This window comes from Lynx canadensis, chromosome C1 (genome assembly GCF_007474595.2).
Source record: "Lynx canadensis isolate LIC74 chromosome C1, mLynCan4.pri.v2, whole genome shotgun sequence".
Classification (NCBI taxonomy): domain Eukaryota; kingdom Metazoa; phylum Chordata; class Mammalia; order Carnivora; family Felidae; genus Lynx; species Lynx canadensis.
The window spans coordinates 43,863,792-43,877,645 of record NC_044310.1 but is presented as its reverse complement, the minus strand read 5'-3'; the positions used below and the strand labels follow the sequence as shown (position 1 = coordinate 43,877,645).

The 13,854-nt window shown below is 55.3% G+C and overlaps 2 protein-coding genes and 1 long non-coding RNA gene across 4 annotated transcripts in view; 1 reads left to right on the top strand and 2 right to left on the bottom strand.

Annotated features, from left to right (window-relative positions):
* Positions 1–296: 296 nt before the first annotated feature.
* FAM151A (family with sequence similarity 151 member A) lies at positions 297–12,387 on the top strand. Its single transcript, XM_030324437.1, has 8 exons — positions 297–560; positions 1,544–1,690; positions 6,575–6,727; positions 7,745–7,904; positions 9,331–9,555; positions 10,252–10,391; positions 11,148–11,291; positions 11,714–12,387. The coding sequence occupies exons 1-8, from the start codon at positions 434–436 to the stop codon at positions 12,385–12,387; spliced, it is 1,770 nt and encodes a 589-aa protein (XP_030180297.1). The 5' UTR covers positions 297–433.
* Positions 8,515–10,142, bottom strand: LOC115520245. Its single transcript, XR_003970732.1, has 2 exons — positions 8,967–10,142; positions 8,515–8,862 (listed from the first exon to the last, which is right to left on the bottom strand). It is a non-coding gene; the product is annotated as an uncharacterized LOC115520245 (long non-coding RNA).
* Positions 11,983–13,854, bottom strand: part of ACOT11 (acyl-CoA thioesterase 11) — a 49,100-nt gene continuing 47,228 nt past the window's right edge. For both annotated transcript variants that reach the window (XM_030324434.1, XM_030324435.1), the window contains exons 15-16: positions 13,559–13,685; positions 11,983–12,712 (exon numbers count right to left, since the gene is read on the bottom strand). In XM_030324434.1, coding sequence (XP_030180294.1) covers positions 12,557–12,712; positions 13,559–13,685 — 283 coding nt within the window. In that variant the 3' untranslated portion in view covers positions 11,983–12,556. The remainder of the gene's footprint in view (positions 12,713–13,558; positions 13,686–13,854) is intronic.

Here is a 13,854-nt window from a genome sequence, read left to right as displayed (position 1 = left end):
AATACGGAAAAGAAGGATCCGGCTGCCACCTTTTGCACAGGGGAAGACTCCTGCTCCGATCTCCAGGAAAGCAAGGTCGAGTGGGCAGTATCCCGACTCCCAGGCAGGAACAGAAAGGCAGGGGACAAGGGGCTTGGTCCAACCTTTTCTGGCCTCTTGAAGGGCTCAAAGTTTGTGGTGGAGGTGTTAGGACTTTCTGCTGGATTCGTTAAGATCCTGAGAGGGTGTGGAAAGAGGAGGAGGGCAGGGAGGGAGGAGGAGCCTCAGGGGCGGTCTCTGCACCTAGATGTTCCTGACCTGCGGGAGCTGGAGTGTCTCCGTGGAGAAGTGGATGCCGCATGGGGCTCCTGCCTCCCCCGGGATCCTAGCTACAGGGAGCCTCTGGGGACTCTGGGCCTGAGGAGCTGGGAGGCATCCCACAGAGAGGATCATCATGGCGTGTAAGAAGTGGTGCTCCAGCCGGCAGACCAAGTGGGCCCTCGTCGGCAGTGCCAGTGTGGTTCTGGTTTTCGCCTTTGGGATGGTCCTGAGCTTCGTGCTACAGCAACGCACCCGGCCAGGTAGGGGCCTCCCTGTCGTGCCACCTGCTTGGCTTCCCCATCGCCCACTCTGACAGCCTCCTCTCCCATCCCACGTCCCCCACTGAGACTCTGTCCCCAGCAGAAGGCCCCATCAACTTTCCCCTCCTCCTCCACCAGGCTCTGGTTGCCCACCCGGCCCAGATCTCCCTCCTGGGCCCCTTAATGGGCCTTCTCATTTGAAGATGATGTGGGCATCCCAGACTCAGAAGACAGAGCTCACTTCGTATTCCCCCCATGCCCATTTCCCCTTCCCTTCCCGCGGAAACTGGGGGGCAGCCTCCACTCCCGCTTCTGCCTCGTGTCTGTAGCCACAGCACCTGGCTTCTACCCTGCGCCCCCTCAACCCTCCCTGCCCACCGGGCACCCCGGCCTCCGGGGTCCTTGACCCCTGCCTCGGCTTGCCTGCAGACGGCCTCTGTCTGCAGCCTGCTCTCTCCAGCCAGCGCTCACTCTGCAGCCCGTGAGATCTTGCTAAATACAACCTCCCTTGCTGCCCTCAGCACACAGCCAACCCCTTTGCTGGCGTTCATGGCCGTTCACAACCTGATCACAATGCCCCTTTCCAATGCTGCCCACACCATGTCCCCTGCAAGCCAGTGGTTATTCCTCTAGGTGACCACCCTCTTTCCTCGGGCCCAGCCTTTGCTTATACTGTTCTCTCTGTCAGGAACAACCAAGTCCCCCTTTCCTATCCCATTTGCACCCATCCTCAAGGCCCCCTTAAAAGTTCCCTCCTCTGTGAACGTCCTGACTGCCTAGGCTGCTTTGGGGTCTCCTTGTGCCCAGGAGCCCACACATTTCTCTCGCGCACAGCGCTGATGGCCCCGAGACCCCCTGTCTCGCTGTCAGATGGAGAGCTGGACACACCCTGGGAGCCCAGGGAGGGTCAGTGGGATGAACGGACAGCAGTCTTGGGCAGAGGCGAGAACCGATGCTAACGGACCCCTTGGGCTTCATGCCAGGCTGTGAGCAGGAAGCTGCCTGCCGCCCGGACGCAGACATGCTGGACTACCTTCAGAGCCTCGGCCAGATCAGCCAACGAGATGGCCTGCTGGTCACCTGGTACCACGCTGCCAACAGCCAGAAGGAGATGGGGGCTGCCCTAAGCAGTAAGTCTGGCTGCCAGGACTGGGGCAGGCCAGGGCGGGGGTGGAGGAGGTGGGGGGAGAGCAGAGGTGGGGATGAGACAGCACCACCTACGAGGCGGCATTATGGTGAGAACCAGATGTGTGATTCCAAAGTCATCATGTCCTGCCCTCCGTCCCAGCTGCCCCCTCCACCACCTGCCAGCTGACAGCTGTCCCTGCCTAGCCTGTGGAAGCCAGAAGATATGTGAGTTTGAGGCCCATTGCTATCAAAAAGAAGCTGTGAAAACCTGAGCGAATTGTGTGATGCCCCTGAGTCTCCAGTTCAGACTGATTATGGCAACGAGTCAGCGGCCCTGGGGTAGCAGACAAGCGATCCGGCCCCACTATAGCAGGACTTTGGCCAAGAAGAAAGTCAATAACTCCAACCAGGCAGTGCCCAATAGCAAGCAGCAGGGAGAGGTACCCCTTAGCATAGCTTCGGGGGTCCGGAGAGAACCCCAGGCCCAGTTTTCTCCCGGAGGGTCCTGCCAGAGCCCCGGAGTAGGCTTCTAGGAGAAGGGTGGTGCCACAGCTGGGGTGGGGACCGAGTGGGACCCAGGGGCAAGGTTAGGCTGGTGAAATCATCTTGGACATGACTTCCATGTGGAGAGGAGGGGCCAGAGCCAAGATCTGGGAGGCAGACGGAACCAGATTCAAGTCTTACCTTGGCCCCCTGCTGGCAGAGTGATTTGGGACAGGTGACGTCACCTGTCCGCAGTTCACTTTTTCCCTCTGCAGAATACGGATTGGTAGAATTTCCGTCTCATTTGTCATCCGAACCAGGGCACTTCCGATAGCGAAAGAAATCATTACCGAAAATTATGCGGAGACAACATGGGGCACCTGGGTGGCACAGCCAGTTAAGCGTCTGACTCTTGATCTCAGCTCAGGTCCCGATTTCACGGTTTGTGAGTCTGAGCCCCACATCAGGCTCTGCACTCATGGCACGGAGTCGCTTGGGGTTCCGTCTCTCCTTCTCTCTGCCTCTCCCCCCACTTGTGCACACACTCTCTCTCTCTCTCTCTCAAAATAAATAATAAAAATAAGCAAAAACCAAAAAGAAAATTGTGCGGGGACAACAGAAATACACCCGACTATCTCAGGCAAAGGGGGAGGTACGGTCATTCTAGTTCCGTGAGCTCCTCCACGTGAATAATGATTAACACTCGGTGAATGCCTAACCAAGGCTATCTCCATTAAATAATAATTCTTGTGAGTGAGGAAAAGGAGGCCCAGAGAAGTCCAGTAACCTGCCAGAGTTAACAGACTGCAAACAGGAGCGCTGGGACCCGTAGGCTGCAATCTGGGTCCAGAGCCTGCCCGCTCGGCCGGGGGGCTGTCCTGCCTGGCTGTGCTGTGTAGAGCCTCCTGGCACGTGGGGTGGAATGAGGGGAGGCCTCGGGAGCTTCCTGTCCCCTCAGGAGACAGCCCTCCCTCCCTCCTCACTTGTCCCTCATACCCCGCCCGAACACGGCGGCCCCCCAGATTCAGCATCTCGAGGGCAAGACAAGACAGAAGGCTTTTTTGAGGAAGAAGCTGGGTCTAGGTGGCAATCCCAAGGAGGCAGGTTAGGTCCAGAATGTACTTTCTGCCGGTCTTCAGTCCAATTCACTGAGTGTGCGGCTGGGCCCTTGCTCTGGGTCGATCTCCAGGGGAAGGTTGAGAAATGAGTAAGATGTGACCTTGTCTCCAACGGGCTCACAGCGCCTTAAGGGAGGCAGCATCAGAAGGTCACCAGGGCTCAGAGATGGCTTTTGATGCACCCTGCCTCCCCGAGACTGGCACCGGCCCCCACTGGATGGGGAAGGAGACAGCTACGCATCCATTCTCATGAGCTACCCTCTTACCTGCACCCCCACCCGGTTCTGGCCTGGCTTCTCTGGGCCTCACCGGGGCCCAAGCCTTTTGGACCCCTCTCTCTGCGTCTTTTTTAAAAAAATTTTTAATGCTTATTTTTGAGAGAGAGACAGAGCGTGAGCAGGGGAGGGGCAGAGAGAGGGGAAGACACAGGATCTGAAGCAGGCTCCAGGCTCTGAGCTGTCAGCACGGAGCCCAACGCGGGGCTCACAAACCACAAGATCATGACCTGAGCTGAAGTAGGACATTTAACCGACTGAGCCACCCAGGCGCCCCCCTGCCCCGCCCCCCTCTCTGCATCTTAACCAAAAGTTAAGATGAGAAAGAAATTTGTGCTCATCAAAATGAAGGCCGCCTTCATAAAGCCCTTTACAGTGTAACAACGTGCTTTAACACCTATGTCCTATTTTCATGGCCTGGGGAGGCTCATCCCCACCTTGCCAACAGGGAGTCCCACACTCTAGAAGTAGGATCTATAACAGGATGAAATGCGATGATGTGAAATGCCCAGCTGGCTGCCAGGGACAGCCTGGCACTCACCTTCCTTCCCCTCCTGGAAATCCAGGCACCTAGATTCTAGAGAAATCTGCAAAAATCCTGACTTTGGCCAAGCTGTTTCTTTAACCTTTCTGGACCTGGGTTTATCGATCTTGACTTTTCTATCATTAATTCACTCCGTTGTTCATCATTCAACAACCATTTGTGAAGCTCTTTGTTGTTGTTTTTTGGTTTTTTTTTTTGTTTTTTTGTTTTTTTTGTTTTGTTTTTGAGGCCTGATACCAACTAGGCACCAGAAATTCAAGTGATGTTCAATTCAGACCTGGACCCTGCTCCCTGGTGCCTACAATCAGGAAAGTTGATGCTAAGTGAGCAATTACATGGGGCCAAACACTCAAAAAAGTAGCACAGAAGCAGGTGACTAAGTCAGACTGGGCATGGGGTTCAGGCACGGCCTCCCTGAGGAAGCGATATTTTAAGCCAACACTAACACATGAGCAGAAGGTGGCCTAGTAAAGCTGCAGAGGAAAGAGTGTTGCCAAGGCAACAACCATGAGCAAGAGCCCAGAGATGGGAGCACACAACAAATTCGAGCCTTAGCACTACTCAAAGTGTGGTCCATGGACCAAGGGCATGGGCATGGCTAGGGAGCTGGTTAGGTATGCAGTATCTCAGTCCCACCCCTGATCCCACTGCTCAGAACTTGAATTTTTTTTTAATATATTTTTTAAATGTTTATTTCTTTAGTCTGAGAGACAGAGAGCACACGCACAGAGGAGGGGCAGAGAGAGAATCTCAAGCAGGCTCCACGCTGTCAGTGAAGAGCCCCATGTGGGGCTCGATCTCACATACTACGGGACCATGATCTGAGCTGAAATCAAGAGTCAGATGCCTAACTGACTGAGCCACCCAGCCTCCCCCAGAACTTGAATTTTAAGCGTGCCTGCGTGATTTGTGTGAACGTTAATGTTGCAGAAGCTGGAGGGGCTGGAACCTAGAGATCAGGGAGAGGGGGACTCAAGGTGAGCTTGGAAATTTTGTCAGGGCCTAAGCCTGGCCATGCAGGACCACAAGGGCTATGGTAAGGAGTTTGGATTTGATCCTAAGGGCAACGGGTGGGGCTGTTGTTTGGTTGTTTTTTATAGGAAGTGACGTGATCAGGTACATACACATTTAGAACACTCACTCTGGTTGCTGTGTGTAGAGAATGCACTTCAAGGGGAGCCAGGCTAGAGGTGAGAGGTCAGGAGGTTGTGAGTGCAAACCAGGAGAAAGGGCTCCTGCTGATGCCAAGTGTCTGTTATGCTGCAGAGCTGAACGTGACCCCTCCCTCCCTCCACTGCACACCTCAAATGCCGAGTGACCCTGGCAGGGTCTTCCCGGTCTGCTTCCGTTGGGAAGGCCTTAACTCTCTCCTAGGTTGAACTCTGGAGGACAGGGTTTTAAAAATTGAAATTGAAAACTGAAAAGAACAATGCTCCGTGCTGTTAAGGGTGCAAGGAGATGGGCAAGCTTACGTATCTCAGGTGGGAATATGAATCAGAACAACTTTTCTAGACAGTGATGTGATAATACGGACTTAGTTTTTTTTAATGTTGACTTATTTACTTTTTAAATTTTTTTTAATGTTTTTATTTTTGAGACAGAGCATGAGCATGAGCAGGGGAGGGGCAGAGGGGGGGGGACACAGAATCCGAAGCAGGCTCCAGGCTCTGAGCTGTCAGCACAGAGCCCGACGCGGGGCTCGAACTCATGGACTGTGAGATCATGACCTGAGCTGAAGTCGGACGCTTAACTGACTGAGCCACCCAGGTGCCCCTACTTATGTACTTTCTGAGAGACAGAGAGAGAGAGAGAGCATGAATAGGGGAGGGGCAGAGAGAGAGGGAGAGAGAAAATCCCAAGCAGGCTCCTCCCCAACAGCATGGAGCCCGATGCGGGGTTCAATGCCACAAACCACGAGATCATGACCTGAGCCAAAATCAAAAGTTGGATGCTTAACCAACTGAGCCACCCAGACACCCCAATAATTTACACTTTAAAAATGACCCTTCATGGCCCTACCTCAAGTTCCACAAGTAGGGATTAGAAATAATTCAAAAGTCAGGATAAAAATAGGCACCATTTGTTAGTAGCAAAGAATTAAAAACTACCAAAATGTCTCAGGAATAAGAGGTGGTTAACTAAATCGTGGTGAGCACCCACAACCAGAGTTTTTGTAGCCATTTTTCTTTTTTAATAAGACATAGAAGGTTGTGAAGATGCCATAATACTGAAAGAAAAAGATCAAGAATTACAAATGTAGTGTGGTCTCAATTGTATAAAGACCATATGTAGGCAAAAATGGAAGAAAATACATCCGAACGTGAACTATGATGGAAATGTGGATGAATTTTTTTCTTCCTGCTTTTCTGTATTTTCCAAATGTTCTTTGATAAACGCATGATGCTTTGGTGATGGGGAAAAAAAAATTTTTTTAAAGGAACTGATCGAGTTGTGCCTCTTGCCCAGGCAACGCCATGGTCCTGGAGGCAGACGTCACCGTAGAAGGACTCAACACGGTCAATGAGACAGGAGTCCCCGTCATGGCGCACCCCCCAGCCGTCTACAGCGACAACACCCTGCAGCAGTGGCTGGAGGCTGTGCTGGCTTCTTCACAGAAGGGTGAGGACTCTCTCAGCCCCTCCCCAGCTCCCCAGCTCTCGGGTCCTCCCCTGGCTCCTTGTCTGAGCTTTCCGGCCCTAGTGGCCCAGAGAATTCCAGGTGAGGTGGGGGGTGGCAAAGTGCCAAACACGTTCAGGTTGTTCCCTCCTGAATCCTCCAAATTAGGTATAGCCTTTCAGAGCCCAACTCTGCCCTTCCCTCCCAGGTCCCTTTGTCAATTGCCATCTGAATCTAGGCATCAAGGCATCCCCCTCACACCTCCCCCCACGTCCTTCACCCCTTCACCACATGCCGTCCCCAAACTCAGCCGCTCTAGTCTTCCCTCCACCGCAGCCACCAGGCACATCTGAGTGAGATTTCCAAAATGCCCATTTTGTCATGCCACTCCCCTCTTTAGCCCTGCATGGCTCCCCACTGTCCTCGGGCAAAGCGTCATCTCCTTGGCCTGGCTTTCCACACCCCTCTCCCAGTTCCCAGCCTCGCCCCTGCAGTTCTCTTCATCGCCAGCCCCTGGCTGCCTGAGTGGACAGGTCTGTGTTCACAGGGGCCCTTCATCTACCTTGATTGCCCTCCTCTACTCAAACACCCCTCCCTGCAGGCTAAGTGACTCCCCGCACAGGCTCAGGTGGCTCAGGACCCTCCAAGCCTGCCCTTTCCAAGAACCATGGTCTCTTTTCATCAGATGCTTGACAACCCCTACACCAGCCCAAGTCCAAGCCTCTGTTTCCTCCCCCTCTCCCCCAGGGGCGGGGGCAGAAGCTCATTCCCCGGAGGCAGGTCCTTCCTCTGGGTTAGCTCTGCCTGTTTGAAAGCCCTCTTTTCACCCAGCTGGAATCTGGTGCCTGGCTTCTCTCCTCCTCCCGCTCCCAGCCCCAAACACACACACACACACACACACACACACACACACACACACACCATACCTGCTCTCGCTGCTCCAGGAAGTCAAGTCTGCCGGTTCCTTCTGCCCTGAGCGCGAGAGGCCATTTCCCCAAGTTCTTGGCTCCCTCCCCACAGGCATCAAACTGGATTTCAAGAGCCTCAAGGCTGTGGGCCCCTCCCTGGCCCTCCTGCGGCGGCTCACAGAGGACGGGAGAGTCCGAAGACCTGTGTGGATCAATGCCGACATCCTGAGGGGCCCCAATGTGCCCATCTCAATCGAGGTCAATGCCACACAGTGAGTGCTCACCTCTCTGCCCCAGCTGCATCCAGCCCGCTTCCTTCAACATCTGGCACAGAAAGTGCTCAGGGCACATTTACTGAGTTTACCTCCAGACACACCCTGTCATCTGACCTCTGAGCCTTTGCACGTGCTGTTCTCTCTGCCTTTTCCCCCATTCCCTGATGAAGCTAGGCCCCGTCATGACCTCCTCCAAAAACGACCCTGACATCCCAGGCTGCTGAGAACCTTCCTCCACACTTCCCTCCTAACACAGCCCTGATTTCATTGGGCTGTCACTACCGATGACAGGGTTACAGCCCCTACTACACTGTGGACTCCTGGAGGGCAGACAGGGCCCAGTCCTCTCTGCATCCCCAGTGACCAAGGCAGGGCTTGGCCTGCTAGAAAAAAGTCTAAAAGTGCTAACTCCTTCCCCAGCCCCCCTGAAATCCCGGCACTGCCACCAGCAGCCGTCACACAGCCCAGATGCCTAGTGCTCCACAGTTTATAGTGAAGGGCCACACAAAAGAAGAGAGTGTGTCCGATTTGACCTTTACATAGCAACACCACGTTAGGAGTATCTCCCTCCATTTTGCAGAAGAGAAAGCTGACCAGTAATCAAGACTCAATTTGTTGAATGTTTATTATGTGCCCAGCCCCTCTTTCAAAAGGCACTTGAGTTATCAAGAGAATGAGGTAGGTGCTATTATTTTCATTTTATTAACAGAAGAACAATCTCGTTGGAGTTACGCGACGGGCCTAACTCTAATGATTGCAAAGCAAAGATTCAAAGCCAGGCCTTTCTGATTCTAACATCCATCTGTCCATCTGTCCAGCCAGCCAACAATCCATCCATCCAGTGTTTATTGTGATTCTCAAACTGAGATGCATTTGGAAAGCAGCAGTTGGGACAATGCAGTCAGTGGCCCCAAGATAAATATGGCTCATCTTCTTGGAGTGTCGATTTCACTCACTAGTTTAGGGAGGAGAGGGTCATGTTATTTCTCTATTAAAATTTCTATCAGGGCAAAGTTTAAATGAAATTTAAAAATACAATCTGAAGCTTCAGAGACTTACAGCTGGCAGAGTCCAAATTCCCACATCAGGGGGCCCTGGCTTGTCTCCCCGGTCCAGATGGGGACGCTTCAGAGGCCCTGCCCTCCCAAAAGGGACGCCATCTTTGAGAATCAAAGAGGTTGAGTGAGCTGCCCAAGGTTACAGAGTCAGGACCTGAACCTGGAACCTAGAACCCCTGACTCCAAAGTCCGTGCCTTATTTATAGGACCTAAATAAGTCACTTATGTTCTTCAGGACTCTGCTTCTGTCCTTATATTCTATATTCACCGGGCCTTGTCACTTCCTAGCACGGTGATGGGATCCCAGGAGATGGGGAAGGGGACAGCAAGGCTCTCAAAGACCAGTGTCTCTGATTTCTCTGCAGGTTTCTGGCCTTGGTCCAGGAGAACTATCCTGAGGCCACCCTGTCTCCGGGTTGGACCACCCTCTATGTGCCCCTGTTCCCGAACAGAACATACACCAGAGCCATGGTGGAAAAGATGCAGGGACTGGTGGGAGCACTGCCACAGAAGGTCACCTTCCCCGTGCGGGCTGTCATGGTGCGGGCTGCCTGGCCCCACTTCAGCTGGCTGCTGGGCCAATCTCAGAGGTGAAAACTCCCAGGCCCCTGCCTTAGCCCCTGACCCACCAAACCCACGCCCAGGCATTGATGCTTCCAGACACTTAAACACATTTGTCTAATACCCGCTGGTGCTCACATCTTCTCCTACGGCCCTGGTTTTGCTTGTATACCTCTGGTGACAGGCTGCTCACTACCATTTGAGGCAGCCAGGCCACTGGTGGATAACATCTACCTAATGAAAAGTCTTCTGCCCATGGGAGCCAGCTGTGCCCTGCACAGCCTGCACCTGCAACTTCTGCCCAAGATGGTCCTGCAGGAATTGAGGGACCCCCATCTGCACTCCTGCAGTCTGCTCCTAGCTGCCCAGCCCCACCTTCCTCAGCCACTTCCCACAGGAGTCTCAAGGCTGTCTCCTTCCCCCTCCACACCTAACTTCTCCCCCACGGCCCTGTATCCACCCCTTTCTGTCCTTGTCCCTTCCCTAAGACAGGACCAGAAATACACATTCCCAGTGAGGAGGCAGGGCGGGCCATCCCCTCCGTCCTTCTCAGTCTCTGCTTTTGCTCTCCATTAGTGAAGCCCTGTGGCTCCTTCTGCCCCTGAGGAGGAGGTAGTTCTCAATGCTCTATTCCTGCCTAGCTAGGGTCCAGTTCTGAGCACAGGAGTGGGGTTGAGGACCTTGCTGGGCCCAGGCAGGTGCTGAGCTGGCTCTCTGGGCCCCAGGTACAGCCTGACGCTGTGGCAGGGCGCCTCGGACCCTGTGTCAGTGGACGATCTCCTCTATGTCCGAGACAACAGTGCCTCTCACCAAGTCTACTATGACCTCTTTGAGCCTGTCCTGTCGCAGTTCAAGCAGCTGGCAGGTAGGGAAGGGTGTGGGCGGGCAGGAAGGGGCGGGGGGGGGGGTGGGCCTGGATTCTGCACAGAGCAGCATTTGGTGGACACTGGAGCAGAGCTGGAGGGGCGAGGCATCGGAAGAGGAAAATTCTGGGTCTAACGGGGTCAAGGAATCCTTTCAAGCACCTATCGTGTGCCAGACCTCGGTATGGTATGCTGGGCAAGCCTCATATCCAGGAAGCTGTGATTCTGTTTTACGGATAGCGAAACTGAGGTTCAGAGCAGTTAAGTAATCTACACAGTCATTTGCTTGTACATAGCACAGCTTAGATTGGAACCCAGCAAATTCCAAACCCCATGTACTTTTCCCTTACAGCATAGTTCCTCAGAGACTGCCCCCCTTCACTGTACCCACTAATCAGTGGCCCAGATGCTACCGGTTCCCTTGTCCAGACCCCTCATTCCCTTGACCCTGAACCTAGGAGAGCCTGCAGTTAAGCCATCCCAAAGGGAACCCATCGGGTTCTCAACATTCCTGCACAGGCGCCATCTAGGGGAGGGGAGGGGGAATTCCAGCTTGGGGCTCCATCAGGTTCCCACCCCAGCAACTCTGCTCGTTGCCTGTGGGACCTTGGGTAAGTCTCTTATAATCTCCAGTGGACTCCACTGGAGCAAGCAAGCCTGGCGGGTTGCTGTGAGGCTTAGAATGCGCGTAGACACAGTGCACAGAAGGCACTCCGTGAATGGTGGCCGCTTCACCTTGGCAATTTGGGGTCCCACAGCGAATGCCACGCGGAAGCGAATTTACTACACGGGAGGCAGCCTGATCCCTCTTCTCCAGCCCCCCGGGGGAGACGGTCTGAGCGTGGAGTGGCTGGTTCCTGACATCCAGGGCAACGGGAGAACAGCAATGGTTAGCCTCCCAGGTAAGGTCTGCCTTTAGCCCTCGTGCTCCCAGATAAACTGTGGGGGGTTCCTGTGCTTGGGGTAGGAACCTAGGGTCTCTTACCGTGGCAACGGGCTGGATGCCGCGGTGGGGGAGTACAGGGCTATCAAGAGCACGGGACTCCTAGCCTTCAGTGCCCTTGAGCCCTGACCTATAGCTGCTGCAGGAGAGGCAGGCACAGGCCCCAGGGCTCAAAGGCCAAGAGCTGAGCTAGCAGCTGATCACGTCATCCTTATGAGCCCCGGGCACATTTGTAAAGCAGCCCTTCCACCCGGAGCCTGGACCAATCAACAGATCTCAGCAGATGGGGCACCAGCTTCTCCTTTATCACCCCTTTCACAAGGGCCTCTGACACCCCACAACCCCAACTCCTGACACCGTTGTCTGCACTGCCTCTTCCAGACAGAGAAGGCATGATCCTGCTGAACGTTAGCCTCCAGGAGCCTGCGGCCAAGGAGCCGGTGCCCATCGTACGTGCCCCGGGAGGCCCCGCCCTGACACTGGAGTCCTGCCTGCTGCAGCTCGCTGGGCGTCCTGGACACTGGGGTGTCCATCTGCACGTAGCAGAGCCCTCAGCCCTCCGGCCAGCCCTGGCCATGCTGGCCCATCTCTCCACACTCGGCCACCTGCCTCGGCCTGTGTGGATCGGGGCCACAGTCTCCCATGGCAGTTTTGCAGTCCCTGGCCACCTGGACGGCCAGGAGTTGCTTACGGCTGTGGCTGAGATCTTCCCCCATGTGACAGTGGCACCGGGTTGGCCCGTGGAGGCGCTGGGCAGCGGCTACAGGGAACAGCTGCTTGAAGATATGCTGGAGCTGTGCCGGGCTCTCTGGCAGCCTGTGTCCTTCCAGCTGCACGCAGGACTGCTGGGCCAGAACACGGCTGGAGTCGTGGCCAGGCTGCTGGCCGCCTCCCCCAGGGCCACTGTCACGGTGGAGCAGAGCCCTCTGGGGGGCAACTACGCATCCGTGCGGGCAGCGCTGCTGGCGGCCAGGGCTATGGACAAGACCCGAATCTACTACAGGCTGCCCCGGAGCTACCGTGAAGACTTGCTGGCGGACGTTGGCAGGAACTGAGCGCCCAGTGGTGCTGGGCAGGTGGACCCCTGGGTGAAGGCTTCCCCCGGGGCGGGGAGGGGGCGGGAAAGAATAAATGCCCCTGCCTTCCTCAATGCATTGCACGTGTGTCCCGTCCCTGGGGACCGGATGGAGTGGGCGTGGGCAGGAGGTGGCCACCGAGGGTTGCCTAGAGGGTCTGGAGGCTGGGGGCCAGATCGCTCCGGTTGTCCAAGAGGAACTGCTCACAAGCCTTGACGGTGGTGTAGAACTCAGAAGAGAGACCAGCCACGTTGGTGGTCACGTAGTTGAGAAAGCCCGGGGTAGCCTGGTTGTAGTAGGACACCTGCAGGACAGGAAGCCACACTCAGGGAGGCTGGGCGGGGGGCCGGGGGGAGCCAGGTGGGCATGAGGCGGGCAGGGAAGGCAGAAAACGCAAGCCAGCATCCCTGGGCCGCAGAAGGTGACACACTGTGACTTCCTCCAGCAGGCTTCCCTGACCTCTGTTGTGGGGACTGACAAACAGGACACTGTCATCATGTGCCTCCTCTGGCAGATGAAGGAGGTTCCGGAGGACAGGGACTGGGTGTCCAGAGCCCAGCGTGGATAAACGGTGATACTCCAGGGTCGTAGAAACAAGTTAGAAATAAGCCCAGGGATCGTGCTGAGATGCTCCTCAGGTTAAGGGTGTTAAGTTAGCGAACACCAGCCTACTCCCTGCCGGGGTGAGTCTTGGGGTCCTAAGGCAGCGGTGCCTCAAGGATGGGGAGCTGCAGTACCCCCTGCCCTCGCTCGCTCTCAGCCTCCTCACCCGCATTTTCAATTAGCACTGGCTGCCCTGCTGAGTTTTATGGGCCCTGAGATCCGTATAAAGCCTTCCCAGACGAGAGAGGTATATAAGTAAATAAATAATGCGCTGAATTTTAGATCAGAACCCAGGCCTCTGCCCTCAGCATCCAGAGCTTTCTCTGAGACCCTGGAGTCTTGTCTCTGCACAGATTAGATCTTAATGAAGGCTTGTTTTCAGCCCCTGACACTCTTAGGCTGCCCCAAGCTGGAAGAAAGCCTTCTGGGGGGGTGGGGGGGCAGGTGGGGCCCAGGTATGGGACTGACTGAGCCTGCAGCACTGAGCTCTGGACACGCATGTGGCTTTGGGGGCACTGTTGGGGGGAGGGGGGACACCGGGCCTCACCTTGGTCAGCTGGTCCCCCTCTCGCCAGAAGCAGAAGCCTGAGCAGAGGGTCTCCCCGCGCCTGTATGCTGGTGTCTCGGGGTGCGTGGGCAGTGTAACGGACCTCAGCGCGATGACATAGGGGTCCCTGGAGCCGACAAAGGGCAGAGAGGGGCACACAAGGAGGTGAGGGCCTGCTCTTCCCAGCTCAGGCTCCAGAGCCCCCTCCACTCAGACATTCTCACCAGAGTCTAAGGCCCATAAACTCTTAAAGGCCCGAGGCCTGGCTCTGGACCAGGCTAGAGAGAGGAGGCACC

Bases quoted from the DNA above. Each gene is read 5' to 3' on its own strand.
- FAM151A (XM_030324437.1), top strand. From the start codon at position 434: ATGGCGTGTAAGAAGTGGTGCTCCAGCCGGCAGACCAAGTGGGCCCTC. The intron at 7,905-9,330 runs GTGAGTGCTCAC...ATTTCTCTGCAG, and splicing joins ATCGAGGTCAATGCCACACA to GTTTCTGGCCTTGGTCCAGG. The intron at 10,392-11,147 runs GTAGGGAAGGGT...GGGGTCCCACAG, and splicing joins GCAGTTCAAGCAGCTGGCAG to CGAATGCCACGCGGAAGCGA.